Source organism: Scyliorhinus canicula, chromosome 17 (assembly GCF_902713615.1).
Source record: "Scyliorhinus canicula chromosome 17, sScyCan1.1, whole genome shotgun sequence".
NCBI classification, from domain to species: Eukaryota; Metazoa; Chordata; class Chondrichthyes; order Carcharhiniformes; family Scyliorhinidae; genus Scyliorhinus; species Scyliorhinus canicula.
Genome location: NC_052162.1, coordinates 126,962,935 through 126,978,202, shown reverse-complemented (window position 1 = coordinate 126,978,202; position 15,268 = coordinate 126,962,935). Strand labels below are relative to the sequence as shown.

Genomic DNA, 15,268 nt, shown 5'->3' with positions numbered 1-15,268 from the left:
ACCGGCCAGTTCAGCAGAAAGAAACCCTCCAACCCTCCCACTTCACCAAGTCTCACAATGAACATGGTACAGTCCTGGGTGTGATTAACAGCAGCAAAAACAGCAGAATCCAATCCCTGAGTCCCTTCCCACAATCCCCACATTTCCACGGCTTCTCCATGGTGGTGGTGTCCTTGTGTTTCTCCAGGTCCAATGACCAGTTCCAGCCTCGTGCACACAGAGAACACTTGTACGGTCTCTCGCCACTGAATTGGCCCAAAGGAGTTTACAAAAGTCATCGCTGTCAGAACAGGATAGAAATTCAGAACCGACAATTCTAGTTTCTCTGGAACATTATTTCCTCTCATTCCTCAAAAGCTTCATCCCACACACTCTCCCTCCATTCTCACTCTCCTCTTTCTAAGATTCACCCTCCCAATTCTCCTGAAGGTGCTGATTCAGGCTGATTGACAGATCCCTGCTCACTGCTTCCAGTCCTGGACACAGAGACCTGAAAATCTACCTGCAGGCTGCCAGACAGATGTCTGCCTACATGACTGGACAGAAAATGTGTGTAATATACAGACTGGATTCACTTCCTTTCTCTTCAGTTGCTGCAAGTCCCCAATGTCCCCCCAGAATGAGGAAAGAAATGGAAAGGGGGAAACATTGATTCCCTCCCAGATGTTGCAGAGGAGGAAGTTTTAGTCCAACCTCCTCATTGTGACGTCACAGAAAAACCCTGCCTGAATCAGCCAATAGGAATCACTCTGCTCCGTGGTGGCGCGTCTGGGTTCCAGTGCGCAGGCTCGGCGCGAACACGGGAGCCCCGCCCGAGCCTTTGTTCCCCGCCCACCTCCTCCAGACAAGGTTTCCAGGCAACCGGCTTACGGCTCCGGCTAGAGCGAGAAGCCGCTCAGTGACCTCCCCCTTCCCCGGGACTGCGCATGTGGGTCTGAGAGCCCGCCCCCTGACCTTCCGGCTGAGGTGTTGACCAATGGGAAGATTGGAGAACCGAAGGACTCTCTTCGTTCAGATCAAACCGCGGACTTCCGGTGTCTGAAAATGGCGCTTCACACAGACTGAAACCTCTTCCTGTCTCCAGCATCTGTGAGTAAAACACTTTCTTTTCTCCCCCTTTCCATTTCTTTTCTCATTCTCACCTTCAATTGGTCACTTGCAGCAACTGAAGGGAAAGGAAGTGAATCCAGGGAGGGTGCAGACTCGGGAAAGGTTGGCCCAGGTCTCTCTCTCTCTCTCTCTTAAAGACGTTGACATCCTTTGTTCCCTCAGCTTGACACATTTATTTGTCTGGCTAAAAGGATGGTCTCTGACCTAATGTTCACAATTAAAGGGCTGCTTTCCCCAGGAGATGGCTGACATTTAAGGGGACAGGAAAATAATTTTTCAATATTAATTCGGGGGCAGCACGGTGGTTCTGTGGTTAGCACTGCAGCCTCACGGCGCCGAGGTCCCAGGTTCAATCCCGGCTCTGGGTCACTGTCTGTGTGGAGTTTGCACATTCTCCCCGTGTTTGCGTGGGTTTCGCCCCCACAACCCATAGATGTGGAAGCTAGGTGGATTGGCCACACTAAATTGCACCTTAATTGGCAAACAATGATTGCGTACACTAAATTTATATTATAAAAAGGGAGAAAAAATTAATTCAAAGGATGCAGTTGTTGCTCATTTGGTCAGTTTCATTGCCTCTTCCTCCAATTCAGAGGGCATTTTAGAGGCAACCACTGTATGGGTCGAGTTGAGAAACACCAAGAGGCGAAATACATTCGTTGGTGTGGTACACAGACTTTCAAACTGCATTGGTAACGTTGGGAATAGCATTAGACAGGAAATCAGAGATGGATGTGATAAAGGAACATCTGTGATTATGGGTGACTTTAACCTGCATATAGATTGGGTGAGGCAAATTCGTCACTACAATAGGGAAAGAATTTCTGGAGTGTACACGGGATGGTTTTGTGGACCAATATGGTGAGGAACCAACAAGGAAACAGGCCATCTTGGATTAGGTGTTGTGCAATGAGAAAGGATTCGTTAGCAATCTAGTTATGAGAGAACCTTTGGGGATGTGTTGGGAGAGGAGATCAGTTGGGGAGCATGGAATGAGGCACGGGACCTCTTGTGCAAGGATGAGCCTGATGCAGCTCTAGGTGGTGGGTGCAAATGACTTGGGCGAGAATGAGTGGGTTTTTTCAGGGGGTAGCAGATGAGTGAGAGAGGTGTGGGCGGGGGCCAGCGAATCACGCGCACATGTTTTGGGGTTGTGTAAAATTGGGAAGATTCTGGGCGGAAGTGTTCGCGGTCTTAGCGAGGATAGTGCCCGGACCCTTTGGTGGCGATATTTGGGGTTTCAGAGAAGCCGGAGCTCATGGAGAGGAGGAAGGCCGATGTTGTGGCCTTCGCCTCCCTGATATATGGCGGCGAATTTTGCTAGAGTGGTGGTCAGCATCGCCGCCGGGGGTAGCAGCTTGGTTGGGTGACCTGTACGAATTCTAGCAGTTGGAGAAGATAACGTATGAGTTAAGGGGCTCTGCAGAGGGGTTTGAGAAAAGGTGGAGTATGTTTGTGACTGTGTTTGAGGAGCTGTTCATCGCAGGGTGGGTGGGGGTGGAAAAGGGAAAAAATTTGTACAAACTGTGTAGTTGATTGCTGGGAAGTATGTTGCCGGGCTGTTTATTTGTGGTAACCAGTTTTAATACATGTTTGTTATAAACTACATTTTAAAAAAACATTTCTATGTTACTAATAATAGTAAGGTTAAGGGGGGGTTGTTGGGTTACGGGTATAGGGTGGATACGTGGGTTTGAGTAGGGTGATCATGGCTCGGCACAACATTGAGGGCCGAAGGGCCTGTTCTGTGCTGTACTGTTCTATGTTCTATGTATTGCTGTGGATCTGGGGTCACATGTAGGCCGGACCAGGTGAACATGGCAGATTCCCTTCCCTAAATGACATGAACGAACCGGTTGGGTTTTTACGACAATCGGCAATGGTTCCATGGCCATCATCAGACTTTTAATTCCAGACTTTTACTGAATTCAAATTGCACCATCTGCTGTGGTGGGATTTGAACCCTGCTCCCCAGAGCATTTACAAAGCATCTGCTGTGACAAAGAGTCATCCAGACTGGAAACGTTAGCTCCCTTCTCTCCCCACAGATATTGTCAGACCTGCTGCGATTGTCCAGTATTTTCTGTTTTTGTTTCAGATTCCAGCATCTGCAGTAATTTGCTGTTATCCCCAGAACATTATCCTGGATCTCTGGATTACTGATCCAGAGATAATACCACTGCACCATGTGCAGTGGCTAGCACTGTGCCGAAGGACCGGGTTCGATCCCGGCCCCGGGTCACTGTCTGTGTGGAGTTTGCACATTCTCCCCGTGTCTGCGTGGGCCCCACCCGCCTTTTGAAATACTTTGCCTCCCCTTCCGTCATTTAGATTGTCTGTCGGTTCCAGATTTCTCACATCCTCCTCCCCCATAGGGTTCAGTATATTGCTCATTATCAGTTCAGTTATATACACAGGGGCCGGTTTAGCTCAGACGGCTGAACAGTTGGTTCGAGATGCAGAGCGACGCCAACAGCGTGGGTTCAATTCCCGTACTGGCTGAGGTTATTCATGAAGGCCCACTTTCTCAACCTTGCCCCTCGCCTGAGGTGTGGTGATGGTCAGATTAAATCACCACCAGGCAGCTCTCCCCGCAAAGGGGAAAGCAGACTATGGTCATCTGGGACAATGGCCACTTTGCTATAGATATAAATGGAGAATGGAGAAAGATTTTAAGGTCTCTCTGTCTGGGACATGAAACAGTGACCATGGATCTGTTGCTCAAATTAAATCGTACCTCAACAAGAATTGTGAGGGTATATATTGGGTGGAGTGAGTGTTGGATGACTTTTGGGAAGGAGAGAGGATTGAATGTTCATAGAAACTAGAATTGTCTGTTCTGAATGTCTATCCTGTACTGACAGTGATGATTGTGTAAACCCCTTTTACAGGATCTCTGAAGGTGAGGATTTACATTCACAAATCTCAAAGCAAACTTCACGTCAACATCCGACAGCGTCGCTCAATTCATCGGGACGGGAATATCATCAGCCTTTAAATCGAGAAGGAGAAATGTTTGTCTGTTCTGTCTGCTTCAGAATGCTTTAAACGTCAGTGTGACTGGAAAAGCACCGAGACACACACACCCGAGTGAGAGTGTTCCAGAGCACTGACTGTGGAAAGAGCTCTAGCCAGTTACACAGCCTGAAAAAACATCACACCATTCACAGCAGGGAGAGACCGTACACGTGTTCTGTGTGTGGACGAGGCCTCAACTGGGCGGTGAACCTGGAGAGACACACGGACACCTGCACCATGGAGAAACCGTGGAAATGTGGGGACTGTGGGAAGGGCTACCGAGCCCCATCACGACTGGAAGCTCATCGACGCAGTCACACTGGGGAGAGGCCCTTCACCTGCTCTCGGTGTGAGAAGGGATTCGCTTACTTATCCAACCTGTGGATACACCAGCGCGTTCACACTGGGGAGAGGCCGTTCACCTGCTCTCAGTGTGAGATGGGATTCATTCGGTTATCTAACCTGCAGACACACCAGCGAGTTCACACTGGGGAGAAGCCTTTCACCTGCTCTGTGTGTGGGAAGGGATTCGCTCAGTTATCCAACCTGCAGAGACACAAACGGGTTCACACTGGGGAGAAGCCTTTCACCTGCTCTGTGTGTGGGAAGGGATTTGCTCTGTTATCCGACCTGCAGATACACCAGCGAGTTCACACTGGGGAGAGGCCATTCATCTGCTCTCATTGTGAGAAAGGATTCGCTCACTTATCCAGCCTGCGGTCACACCAGCGCGTTCACACTGGGGAGAGGCCGTTCACCTGCTCTCAGTGTGGGAAGGGATTCACTCAGTCATCTCACCTGCGGAATCACCAGCGAGTTCACACTGGGGAGAGGCCATTCAGCTGCTCTGAGTGTGGGAAGAGATTCAGCGATTCATCCTCCCGGCTGTCACACCAGCACACTCACAGTAAGGAGAGGCCGTTCACCTGCTCCGAGTGTGGGAAGGGATTCATTCGGTCAACCTACCTGCTCAAACACCAGCAGGTTCACATCGGGAAGAGGCTGTGATACAACCTCTTATTTTACCTTCAAATAAATGTCACAGGTCCAGTTGAATGCAGGTATCTAAAAATACAACTTTATTTGCTAAACATTCACCTTGATTCTGTTAAATAAAAAAACTTAATAAAAACTTAGATCCATTAATACATCAAAACATAATAAAGAGAGTTAGAAAATCAATAGATGGTTTAGAATTTCTTCACGTATCAGTTCAGAACAAAATTTGAATCATGAAGCCTTATTCTTAATGAAATTCTGATCAATGGTCTAATCCCTCATTTACTCTCATTGGTTTCTAATTCTCAGCTGCAGCTTCCTGATTTATTCAAATATCTGACTATCACTTAGAAAATGATTTGTTATCCAAGCATTGGTCATTACTTAAGATTTCTTAATGTCCATCATATTAATTAAATGTCTATGTGCCCCCGCTACATGTACCAATCCTACAAATATAAGGTGCTTGCATTAATCTTGCTGTTGCTAAGGCTTTGATACATTTTTGTTGCTAAATGTTGCTGTTGCTAAGGCTTTGATATATTTGTTATGGGCCAGGGTTTAGAGCATTGTTCTTCAAACTTTTTTTCCCGGGATCCATTTTTACCAAACGGCCAATCTTCGGGACCCAACCCGGCCGACCTTCGCGACCCAACCCAGCCGACCTGCGCGACCCACCATTTTCTTTGACCTTGTTTACTACTGACTAAAAAGGAAGAAATGGTTTTGGGTCCCTTTGTCCTCGTACCTGCTCCTCCAATGGAACCTGTTGGATGAAGGTGAAGCCTTCCGCTGTCGGAAAGTATGGAGACTCCATCTGTCCAAAGTTCTGAATTTTTTTTTCTGTCAGATTTTATGAAATAAAACCCACCGACCTTGTGAAAAAACACGGGTGGGGGTGCCCTGCCAGCGGGACAGGTGAATTACAGCAGCTGGAGAATTCTGGCCTTCGAATTGTTTGATGATCAGACCAAATGGGAACATCAAACCTTTCCACTTGAACATAAAAATCTTCTGAGTGATATTCGTAAAGTGGCCCAAGGACGGGATTGGCCAATGAGCAAACGGATTGTTGGTCATGTGTCGGCAAACAACAAGTTCCTTCATTGGTCTTGGAATTTGGTGTGGGAGGGGAAGCTGAGTTGGAAGATTTGCCCAGCTTGAAGCGAGAGGACGAAATCTCCTGGGGTCCCCACAGTGAGAGGCAGTTAGCCATGTGGCAGAAAGCAGTCAGCTTGGAAAGAGCTGTGAAGAAGCTGTGGAAACTGACTGAGAAAAAGCAGAAGGTCTGTCCAAAGTCCGATCAAGAAGGAAGTGGAACCTTCACAAGCAAAAGATCACTTAAAGTTGAATATCCCAACTGAAAAATTGGGGAGAAAATAAAGTGAATTCCAGAGGGCTGTGGCATATCTTCAGGTTGGTCCCTAAAGAAAGCGAATAAGCTTTAGAAGCTTTTGTGAGATAAGGAATCTCTTGGGAAGGGAGTAAAGCGTAAACGAGTCACCGAATAAAGATATAAACTCGAGTGATGAGGTAAGAGAGCTAACTTTCAGTTTATATATACAATAAAGGTGTGTTTTTGTTGAGCAACATGACATTCTATGACGTAGGTCATTCACTGAATTGCTGGCTGTTCAGACTTCTCTTCAAACATTAACAGCCCCTTCCGGGATGGTAATGTTCTCCTTTGTGGCCCGAGCATCTCCAAGGAGAGCGAGAGGCAGGAGAGGAAAGCCAGTCAGGTTCAGGAAGAGATGACCAGGTCATAGTCATGTTTGAGTTCCAAAGTGGGACAGGGTGGTGCATTTGTTGCCCTCCTTTGTCACGGGTGCAATGTCAGAAACAAAGGCTTTTCAAATTAATCCTTTCATGGGATTGGAGCATCGCTGGCAAGGCCAGCATTTATTGCCCATCCCTGATTTCCCGAGCGGAGGTGAGCCGCCTTCTTGATGCACGGCAGGACGTATTCACCCATGGAATGGCAGAAGGAGGCCATTCGGCCCAGTGGGGCTGCACCGACACTCTGAAAGAGCACCTGACCTCGGCCCAATCCCCCGACTTATCCCCGTGACCCCAGTTCCACCACCCTCGTAGGCAGCGAGTTCCAGGACATGGAGCAATAGGGTGACATGGTGGTTAGCACTGTTGCCTCAAAGAGGGAGAGGCTCTGGGTTCAGTTCCGACCTCGGGTGACTGTTGGGTTTGTACATTCTTCCCGTGTCTGTGTGGGTTTCCTCCGGGTGCTCCGGTTTCCTCCCACTGTCCAAAGGTGTGCAGGTTAAGTTGGATTGGTCATGCTAAGTTGCCGCTCAGTGTTGAACGATCAGGTGGGGTTACTGGGATAGGTGAGGGATTGGGCCGAGGTAGGGTGGTCTTTCGGAGGGATGGTGCAGACTTGATGAGCCAAATGGCCGTCTTCTGCACTGTTGGGATTCTATGGCATGACCAATCGCTGCGCATCTCCCCATATCACTAAGCAATAGCGACCCGGCTGGGTCACTGTCTGTGTGGAGTCTGCACGTCCTCCCCCTGTGTGCGTGGGTTTCCTCCGGGTGCTCCGGTTTCCTCCCACAGTCCAAAGATGTGCGGGTTAGGTGGATTGGCCATGCTAAATTACCCGTAGTGTCCTAATAGAATTAAGGTTAATGGGGGAGGTTGTTGGGTTACGGGTATAGGGTGGATACGTGGGTTTGAGTAGGGTGATCATGGCTCGGCACAACATTGAGGGCCGAAGGGCCTGTTCTGTGCTGTACTGTTCTATGTTCTAATAGATTTGTGTAGTGGTTCAGTATACGTATATATATTATGATTCTTGGGCAAACCCCTTAAGAACCAAGACTGTTTTGATGAAATCGATTAAAGTTTGAGATTGAAGATACTCAGTCGGCAAATAAAACCACAGGATTCCGCAGCTTGTGAACAAACATAAATAACGTTTACAATACAAAGTCAGAACGATAAAACACTTTACGTTATCTACCTTAAATTCCAACCTTCACTGTGGAATAGAGGGACGTGTAAATAAACACATATAATGAGCTCGAACACACACTACACCATAAATGGCAGGTGCGACCAAGACAGAGTCCATGGAAATCTCACCGTGACGTCAGTAAACATCAGCCAATCTCACTGAAAATCAGTCTCTCGTGAGGAATTCACATGTTCACCTTCAAAGATCTAACCGTGGAATTCTCTCCTTTCCTGGCCCGTACTGCAGACTCGACAGAGCAGAGACAAATGTATTTATTTTGGATCTACCTGCCATGGGGGAAAAACACTATTTAATCTCCTGGATGAAATAAATTGAAATCAGCAGCTTTTGCAGATCATTTCAGTGGAGATGTGCTCTCCCAGTTTAAAAGAATATCGGCCCACTGGAAGTTGTGAGACCGGCCAGTTCAGCAGAAAGAAACCCTCCAACCCTCCCACTTCACCAAGTCTCACAATGAACATGGTACAGTCCTGGGTGTGATTAACAGCAGCAAAAACAGCAGAATCCAATCCCTGAGTCCCTTCCCACAATCCCCACATTTCCACGGCTTCTCCATGGTGGTGGTGTCCTTGTGTTTCTCCAGGTCCAATGACCAGTTCCAGCCTCGTGCACACAGAGAACACTTGTACGGTCTCTCGCCACTGAATTGGCCCAAAGGAGTTTACAAAAGTCATCGCTGTCAGAACAGGATAGAAATTCAGAACCGACAATTCTAGTTTCTCTGGAACATTATTTCCTCTCATTCCTCAAAAGCTTCATCCCACACACTCTCCCTCCATTCTCACTCTCCTCTTTCTAATATTCACCCTCCCATTCTCCTGAAGGTGCTGATTCAGGCTGACTGACAGATCCCTGCTCACTGCTTCCAGTCCTGGACACAGAGACCTGAAAATCTACCTGCAGGCTGCCAGACAGATGTCTGCCTACATTACTGGACAGAAAATGTGTGTAATATACAGACTGGATTCACTTCCTTTCCCTTCAGTTGCTGCAAGTCCCCAATGTCCCCCCAGAATGAGGAAAGAAATGGAAAGGGGGAAACATTGATTCCCTCCCAGATGTTGCAGAGGAGGAAGTTTTAGTCCAACCTCCGGATTGTGACGTCACAGAAAAACCCTGCCTGAATCAGCCAATAGGAATCACTGTGCTCCGTGGTGGCGCGTCTGGGTTCCAGTGCGCAGGCCCGGCGCGGACACGGGAGCCCCGCCCCAGCCTTTGTTCCCCGCCCACCTCCTCCAGACAGGGTTTCCAGGCAACCGGCAGACGGCTCGGGCCAGAGCGAGAAGCCGCTCAGTGACCTCCCCCTTCCCCGGGACTGCGCATGTGGATCTGAGAGCCCGCCCTCTGACCTTCCGGCTGAGGTTTTGACCAATGGGAAGATTGGAGAACCGAAGGACTCTCTTCGTTCAGATCAAACCGCGGACTTCCGGTGTCTGAAAATGGCGATTCACACAGACTGAAACCTCTTTCTGTCTCCAGCATCTGTGAGTAAAACACTTTCTTTTCTCCCCCTTTCCATTTATTTTCTCATTCTCACCTTCAATTGGTGACTTGCAGCAACTGAAGGGAAAGGAAGTGAATCCAGGGAGGGTGCAGACTCTGCAAAGCTTGGCCCAGGTCTCTCTCTCTCTTAAAGACATTGACATCCTTTGTTCCCTCAGCTTGACACATTTATTTGTCTGGCTAAATTAGAATTAGAATTAGAACAGTACAGCACAGAACAGGCCCTTCGGCCCTCAATGTTGTGCCGAACAATGATCACCCTACTTAAACCCACGTAACCCGTATACCCATAACCCAACAATCCCCCCATTAACCTTACACTACGGGCAATTTAGCATGGCCAATCCACCTAACCCGCACATCTTTGGACTGTGGGAGGAAACCGGAGCACCCGGAGGAAACCCACGCACACACGGGGAGGACGTGCAGACTCCACACAGGCAGTGACCCAGCCAGGAATCGAACCTGGGACCCTGGAGCTGTGAAGCATTGATGCTAACCACCATGCTACCGTGAGGCCCCAAAGGATGGTCTCTTTCCTAATGTCCACAATTAAAGGGCTGCTTTCCCCAGGAGATGGCTGACATTTAAGGGGACAGGAAAATAATTTTTCAATATTAATTCGGGGGCAGCACGGTGGCCTAGTGGTTAGCACTGCAGCCTCACGGCGCCGAGGTTCCAGGTTCAATCCCTTCTGGGTCACTGTCTGTGTGGAGTTTGCACATTCTCCCCGTGTTTGCGTGGGTTTCGCCCCCACAACCCATAGATGTGGAAGCTAGGTGGATTGGCCACACTAAATTGCACCTTAATTGGCAAACAATGATTGCGTACACTAAATTTATATTATAAAAAGGGAGAAAAAATTAATTCAAAGGATGCAGTTGTTGCTCATTTGGTCAGTTTCATTGCCTCTTCCTCCAATTCAGAGGGCATTTTAGAGGCAACCACTGTATGGGTCGAGTTGAGAAACACCAAGAGGCGAAATACATTCGTTGGTGTGGTACACAGACTTTCAAACTGCATTGGTAACGTTGGGAATAGCATTAGACAGGAAATCAGAGATGGATGTGATAAAGGAACATCTGTGATTATGGGTGACTTTAACCTGCATATAGATTGGGTGAGGCAAATTCGTCACTACAATAGGGAAAGAATTTCTGGAGTGTACACGGGATGGTTTTGTGGACCAATATGGTGAGGAACCAACAAGGAAACAGGCCATCTTGGATTAGGTGTTGTGCAATGAGAAAGGATTCGTTAGCAATCTAGTTATGAGAGAACCTTTGGGGATGTGTTGGGAGAGGAGATCAGTTGGGGAGCATGGAATGAGGCACGGGACCTCTTGTGCAAGGATGAGCCTGATGCAGCTCTAGGTGGTGGGTGCAAATGACTTGGGCGAGAATGAGTGGGTTTTTTCAGGGGGTAGCAGATGAGTGAGAGAGGTGTGGGCGGGGGCCAGCGAATCACGCGCACATGTTTTGGGGTTGTGTAAAATTGGGAAGATTCTGGGCGGAAGTGTTCGCGGTCTTAGCGAGGATAGTGCCCGGACCCTTTGGTGGCGATATTTGGGGTTTCAGAGAAGCCGGAGCTCATGGAGAGGAGGAAGGCCGATGTTGTGGCCTTCGCCTCCCTGATATATGGCGGCGAATTTTGCTAGAGTGGTGGTCAGCATCGCCGCCGGGGGTAGCAGCTTGGTTGGGTGACCTGTACGAATTCTAGCAGTTGGAGAAGATAACGTATGAGTTAAGGGGCTCTGCAGAGGGGTTTGAGAAAAGGTGGAGTATGTTTGTGACTGTGTTTGAGGAGCTGTTCATCGCAGGGTGGGTGGGGGTGGAAAAGGGAAAAAATTTGTACAAACTGTGTAGTTGATTGCTGGGAAGTATGTTGCCGTGCTGTTTATTTGTGGTAACCAGTTTTAATACATGTTTGTTATAAACTACATTTTAAAAAAACATTTCTATGTATTGCTGTGGATCTGGGGTCACATGTAGGCCGGACCAGGTAAGGACGGCAGATTCCCTTCCCTAAATGACATGAACGAACCGGTTGGGTTTTTACGACAATCGGCAATGGTTCCATGGCCATCATCAGACTTTTAATTCCAGACTTTTACTGAATTCAAATTGCACCATCTGCTGTGGTGGGATTTGAACCCTGCTCCCCAGAGCATTTACAAAGCATCTGCTGTGACAAAGAGTCATCCAGACTGGAAACGTTAGCTCCCTTCTCTCCCCACAGATATTGTCAGACCTGCTGCGATTGTCCAGTATTTTCTGTTTTTGTTTCAGATTCCAGCATCTGCAGTAATTTGCTGTTCTCCCCAGAACATTATCCTGGATCTCTGGATTACTGATCCAGAGATAATACCACTGCACCATGCGCAGTGGCTAGCACTGTGCCGAAGGCCCGGGTTCGATCCCGGCCCCGGGTCACTGTCCGTGTGGAGTTTGCACATTCTCCCCGTGTCTGCGTGGGCCCCACCCGCCTTTTGAAATACTTTGCCTCCCCTTCCGTCATTTAGATTGTCTGTCGGTTCCAGATTTCTCACATCCTCCTCCCCCATAGGGTTCAGTATATTGCTCATTATCAGTTCAGTTATATACACAGGGGCCGGTTTAGCTCAGACGGCTGGACAGTTGGTTCGAGATGCAGAGCGACGCCAACAGCGTGGGTTCAATTCCCGTACTGGCTGAGGTTATTCATGAAGGCCCACTTTCTCAACCTTGCCCCTCGCCTGAGGTGTGGTGATGGTCAGATTAAATCACCACCAGGCAGCTCTCCCCGCAAAGGGGAAAGCAGACTATGGTCATCTGGGACTATGGCCACTTTGCTATAGATATAAATGGAGAATGGAGAAAGATTTTAAGGTCTCTCTGTCTGGGACATGAAACAGTGACCATGGATCTGTTGCTCAAATTAAATCGTACCTCAACAAGAATTGTGAGGGTATATATTGGGTGGAGTGAGTGTTGGATGACTTTTGGGAAGGAGAGAGGATTGAATGTTCATAGAAACTAGAATTGTCTGTTCTGAATGTCTATCCTGTACTGACAGTGATGATTGTGTGAACCCCTTTTACAGGATCTCAGAAGGTGAGGATTTACATTCACAAATCTCAAAGCAAACTTCACGTCAACATCCGACAGCGTCGCTCAATTCATCGGGACGGGAATATCATCAGCCTTTAAATCGAGAAGGAGAAATGTTTGTCTGTTCTGTCTGCTTCAGAATGCTTTAAACGTCAGTGTGACTGGAAAAGCACCGAGACACACACACCCGAGTGAGAGTGTTCCAGAGCGCGGACTGTGGAAAGGGCGTTAACCAGTTACACAGCCTGAAAAAGCATCGCACCATTCACAGCGGGGAGAGACCGTACACGTGTTCTGTGTGTGGACGAGGCCTCAACTGGGCGGTGAACCTGGAGAGACACACGGACACCTGCACCATGGAGAAACCGTGGAAATGTGGGGACTGTGGGAAGGGCTACAGAGCCCCATCACGACTGGAAGCTCATCGACGCAGTCACACTGGGGAGAGGCCGTTCACCTGCTCTCGGTGTGAGAAGGGATTCGCTTACTTATCCAACCTGTGGATACACCAGCGCGTTCACACTGGGGAGAGGCCGTTCACCTGCTCTCAGTGTGAGATGGGATTCATTCGGTTATCTAACCTGCAGACACACCAGCGAGTTCACACTGGGGAGAGGCCGTTCACCTGCTCTCAGTGTGAGAAGGGATTCGCTCACTTATCCAACCTGCGGACACACCAGCGAGTTCACACTGGGGAGAAGCCTTTCACCTGCTCTGTGTGTGGGAAGGGATTCGCTCAGTTATCCAACCTGCAGAGACACAAGCGAGTTCACACTGGGGAGAGGCCATTCACCTGCTCTCATTGTGAGAAGGGATTTGCTCTGTTATCCGACCTGCAGATACACCAGCGAGTTCACACTGGGGAGAGGCCATTCATCTGCTCTCATTGTGAGAAAGGATTCGCTCACTTATCCAGCCTGCGGTCACACCAGCGCGTTCACACTGGGGAGAGGCCGTTCACCTGCTCTCAGTGTGGGAAGGGATTCACTCAGTCATCTCACCTGCGGAATCACCAGCGAGTTCACACTGGGGAGAGGCCATTCAGCTGCTCTGAGTGTGGGAAGAGATTCAGCGATTCATCCTCCCGGCTGTCACACCAGCACACTCACAGTAAGGAGAGGCCGTTCACCTGCTCCGAGTGTGGGAAGGGATTCATTCGGTCAACCTACCTGCTCAAACACCAGCAGGTTCACATCGGGAAGAGGCTGTGATACAACCTCTTAGTTTACCTTCAAATAAATGTCACAGGTCCAGTTGAATGCAGGTATCTAAAAATACAACTTTATTTGCTAAACATTCACCTTGATTCTGTTGAATAAAAAAACTTAATAAAAACTTAGATCCATTAATACATCAAAACATAATAAAGAGAGTTAGAAAATCAATAGATGGTTTAGAATTTCTTCACGTATCAGTTCAGAACAAAATTTGAATCATGAAGCCTTATTCTTAATGAAATTCTGATCAATGGTCTAATCCCTCATTTACTCTCATTGGTTTCTAATTCTCAGCTGCAGCTTCCTGATTTATTCAAATATCTGACTATCACTTAGAAAATGATTTGTTATCCAAGCATTGGGCATTACTTAAGATTTACTAATCATATTAATTAAATGTCTACGTGCCCCCACCACATGTACCAATCCTACAAATATAAGGTGCTTGCATTAATCTTGCTGTTGCTAAGGCTTTGATACATTTTTGTTGCTAAATGTTGCTGTTGCTAAGGCTTTGATATATTTGTTATGGGCCAGGGTTTAGAGCATTGTTCTTCAAACTTTTTTTCCCGGGATCCATTTTTACCAAACGGCCAATCTTCGGGACCCAACCCGGCCGACCTTCGCGACCCAACCCAGCCGACCTGCGCGACCCACCATTTTCTTTGACCTTGTTTACTGCTGACTAAAAAGGAAGAAATGGTTTTGGGTCCCTTTGTCCTCGTACCTGCTCCTCCAATGGAACCTGTTGGATGAAGGTGAAGCCTTCCGCTGTCGGAAAGTATGGAGACTTCATCTGTCCAAAGTTCTGAATTTTTTTTTCTGTCAGATTTTATGAAATAAAACCCACCGACCATGTGAAAAAACACGGGTGGGGGTGCCCTGCCAGCGGGACAGGTGAATTACAGCAGCTGGAGAATTCTGGCCTTCGAATTGTTTGATGATCAGACCAAATGGGAACATCAAACCTTTCCACTTGAACATAAAAAGCTTCTGAGTGATATTCGTAAAGTGGCCCAAGGACGGGATTGGCCAATGAGCAAACGGATTGTTGGTCATGTGTCGGCAAACAACAAGTTCCTTCATTGGTCTTGGAATTTGGTGTGGGAGGGGAAGCTGAGTTGGAAGATTTGCCCAGCTTGAAGCGAGAGGACAAAATCTCCTGGGGTCCCCACAGTGAGAGGCAGTTAGCCATGTGGCAGAAAGCAGTCAGCTTGGAAAGAGCTGTGAAGAAGCTGTGGAAACTGACTGAGAAAAAGCAGAAGGTCTGTCCAAAGTCCGATCAAGAAGGAAGTGGAACCTTCACAAGCAAAAGATCACTTAAAGTTGAATATCCC

General features: G+C 48.0%; 1 protein-coding gene across 3 annotated transcripts; it reads left to right on the top strand.

The window, feature by feature from the left end:
• The first annotated feature begins 4,283 nt into the window (after window positions 1–4,283).
• On the top strand, window positions 4,284–13,332 carry LOC119951697 (zinc finger protein 239-like). 3 transcript variants are annotated; one of them, XR_005457658.1, is made up of 2 exons: window positions 4,284–5,189; window positions 12,707–13,332. XR_005457658.1 is itself a non-coding variant. In XM_038774951.1 (1 exon), exon 1 carries the CDS (start codon window positions 4,366–4,368, stop codon window positions 5,134–5,136), a length of 771 nt encoding a protein of 256 aa, XP_038630879.1. In that variant the 5' UTR covers window positions 4,284–4,365; the 3' UTR covers window positions 5,137–5,603. The 3 variants fall into 3 exon arrangements, 1 of the variants encoding a protein (XP_038630879.1); XR_005457659.1 differs by lacking the exon at window positions 4,284–5,189 and adding an exon at window positions 8,950–9,606; XM_038774951.1 differs by lacking the exon at window positions 12,707–13,332 and having other exon boundaries at window positions 4,284–5,603.
• Window positions 13,333–15,268: the final 1,936 nt, after the last annotated feature.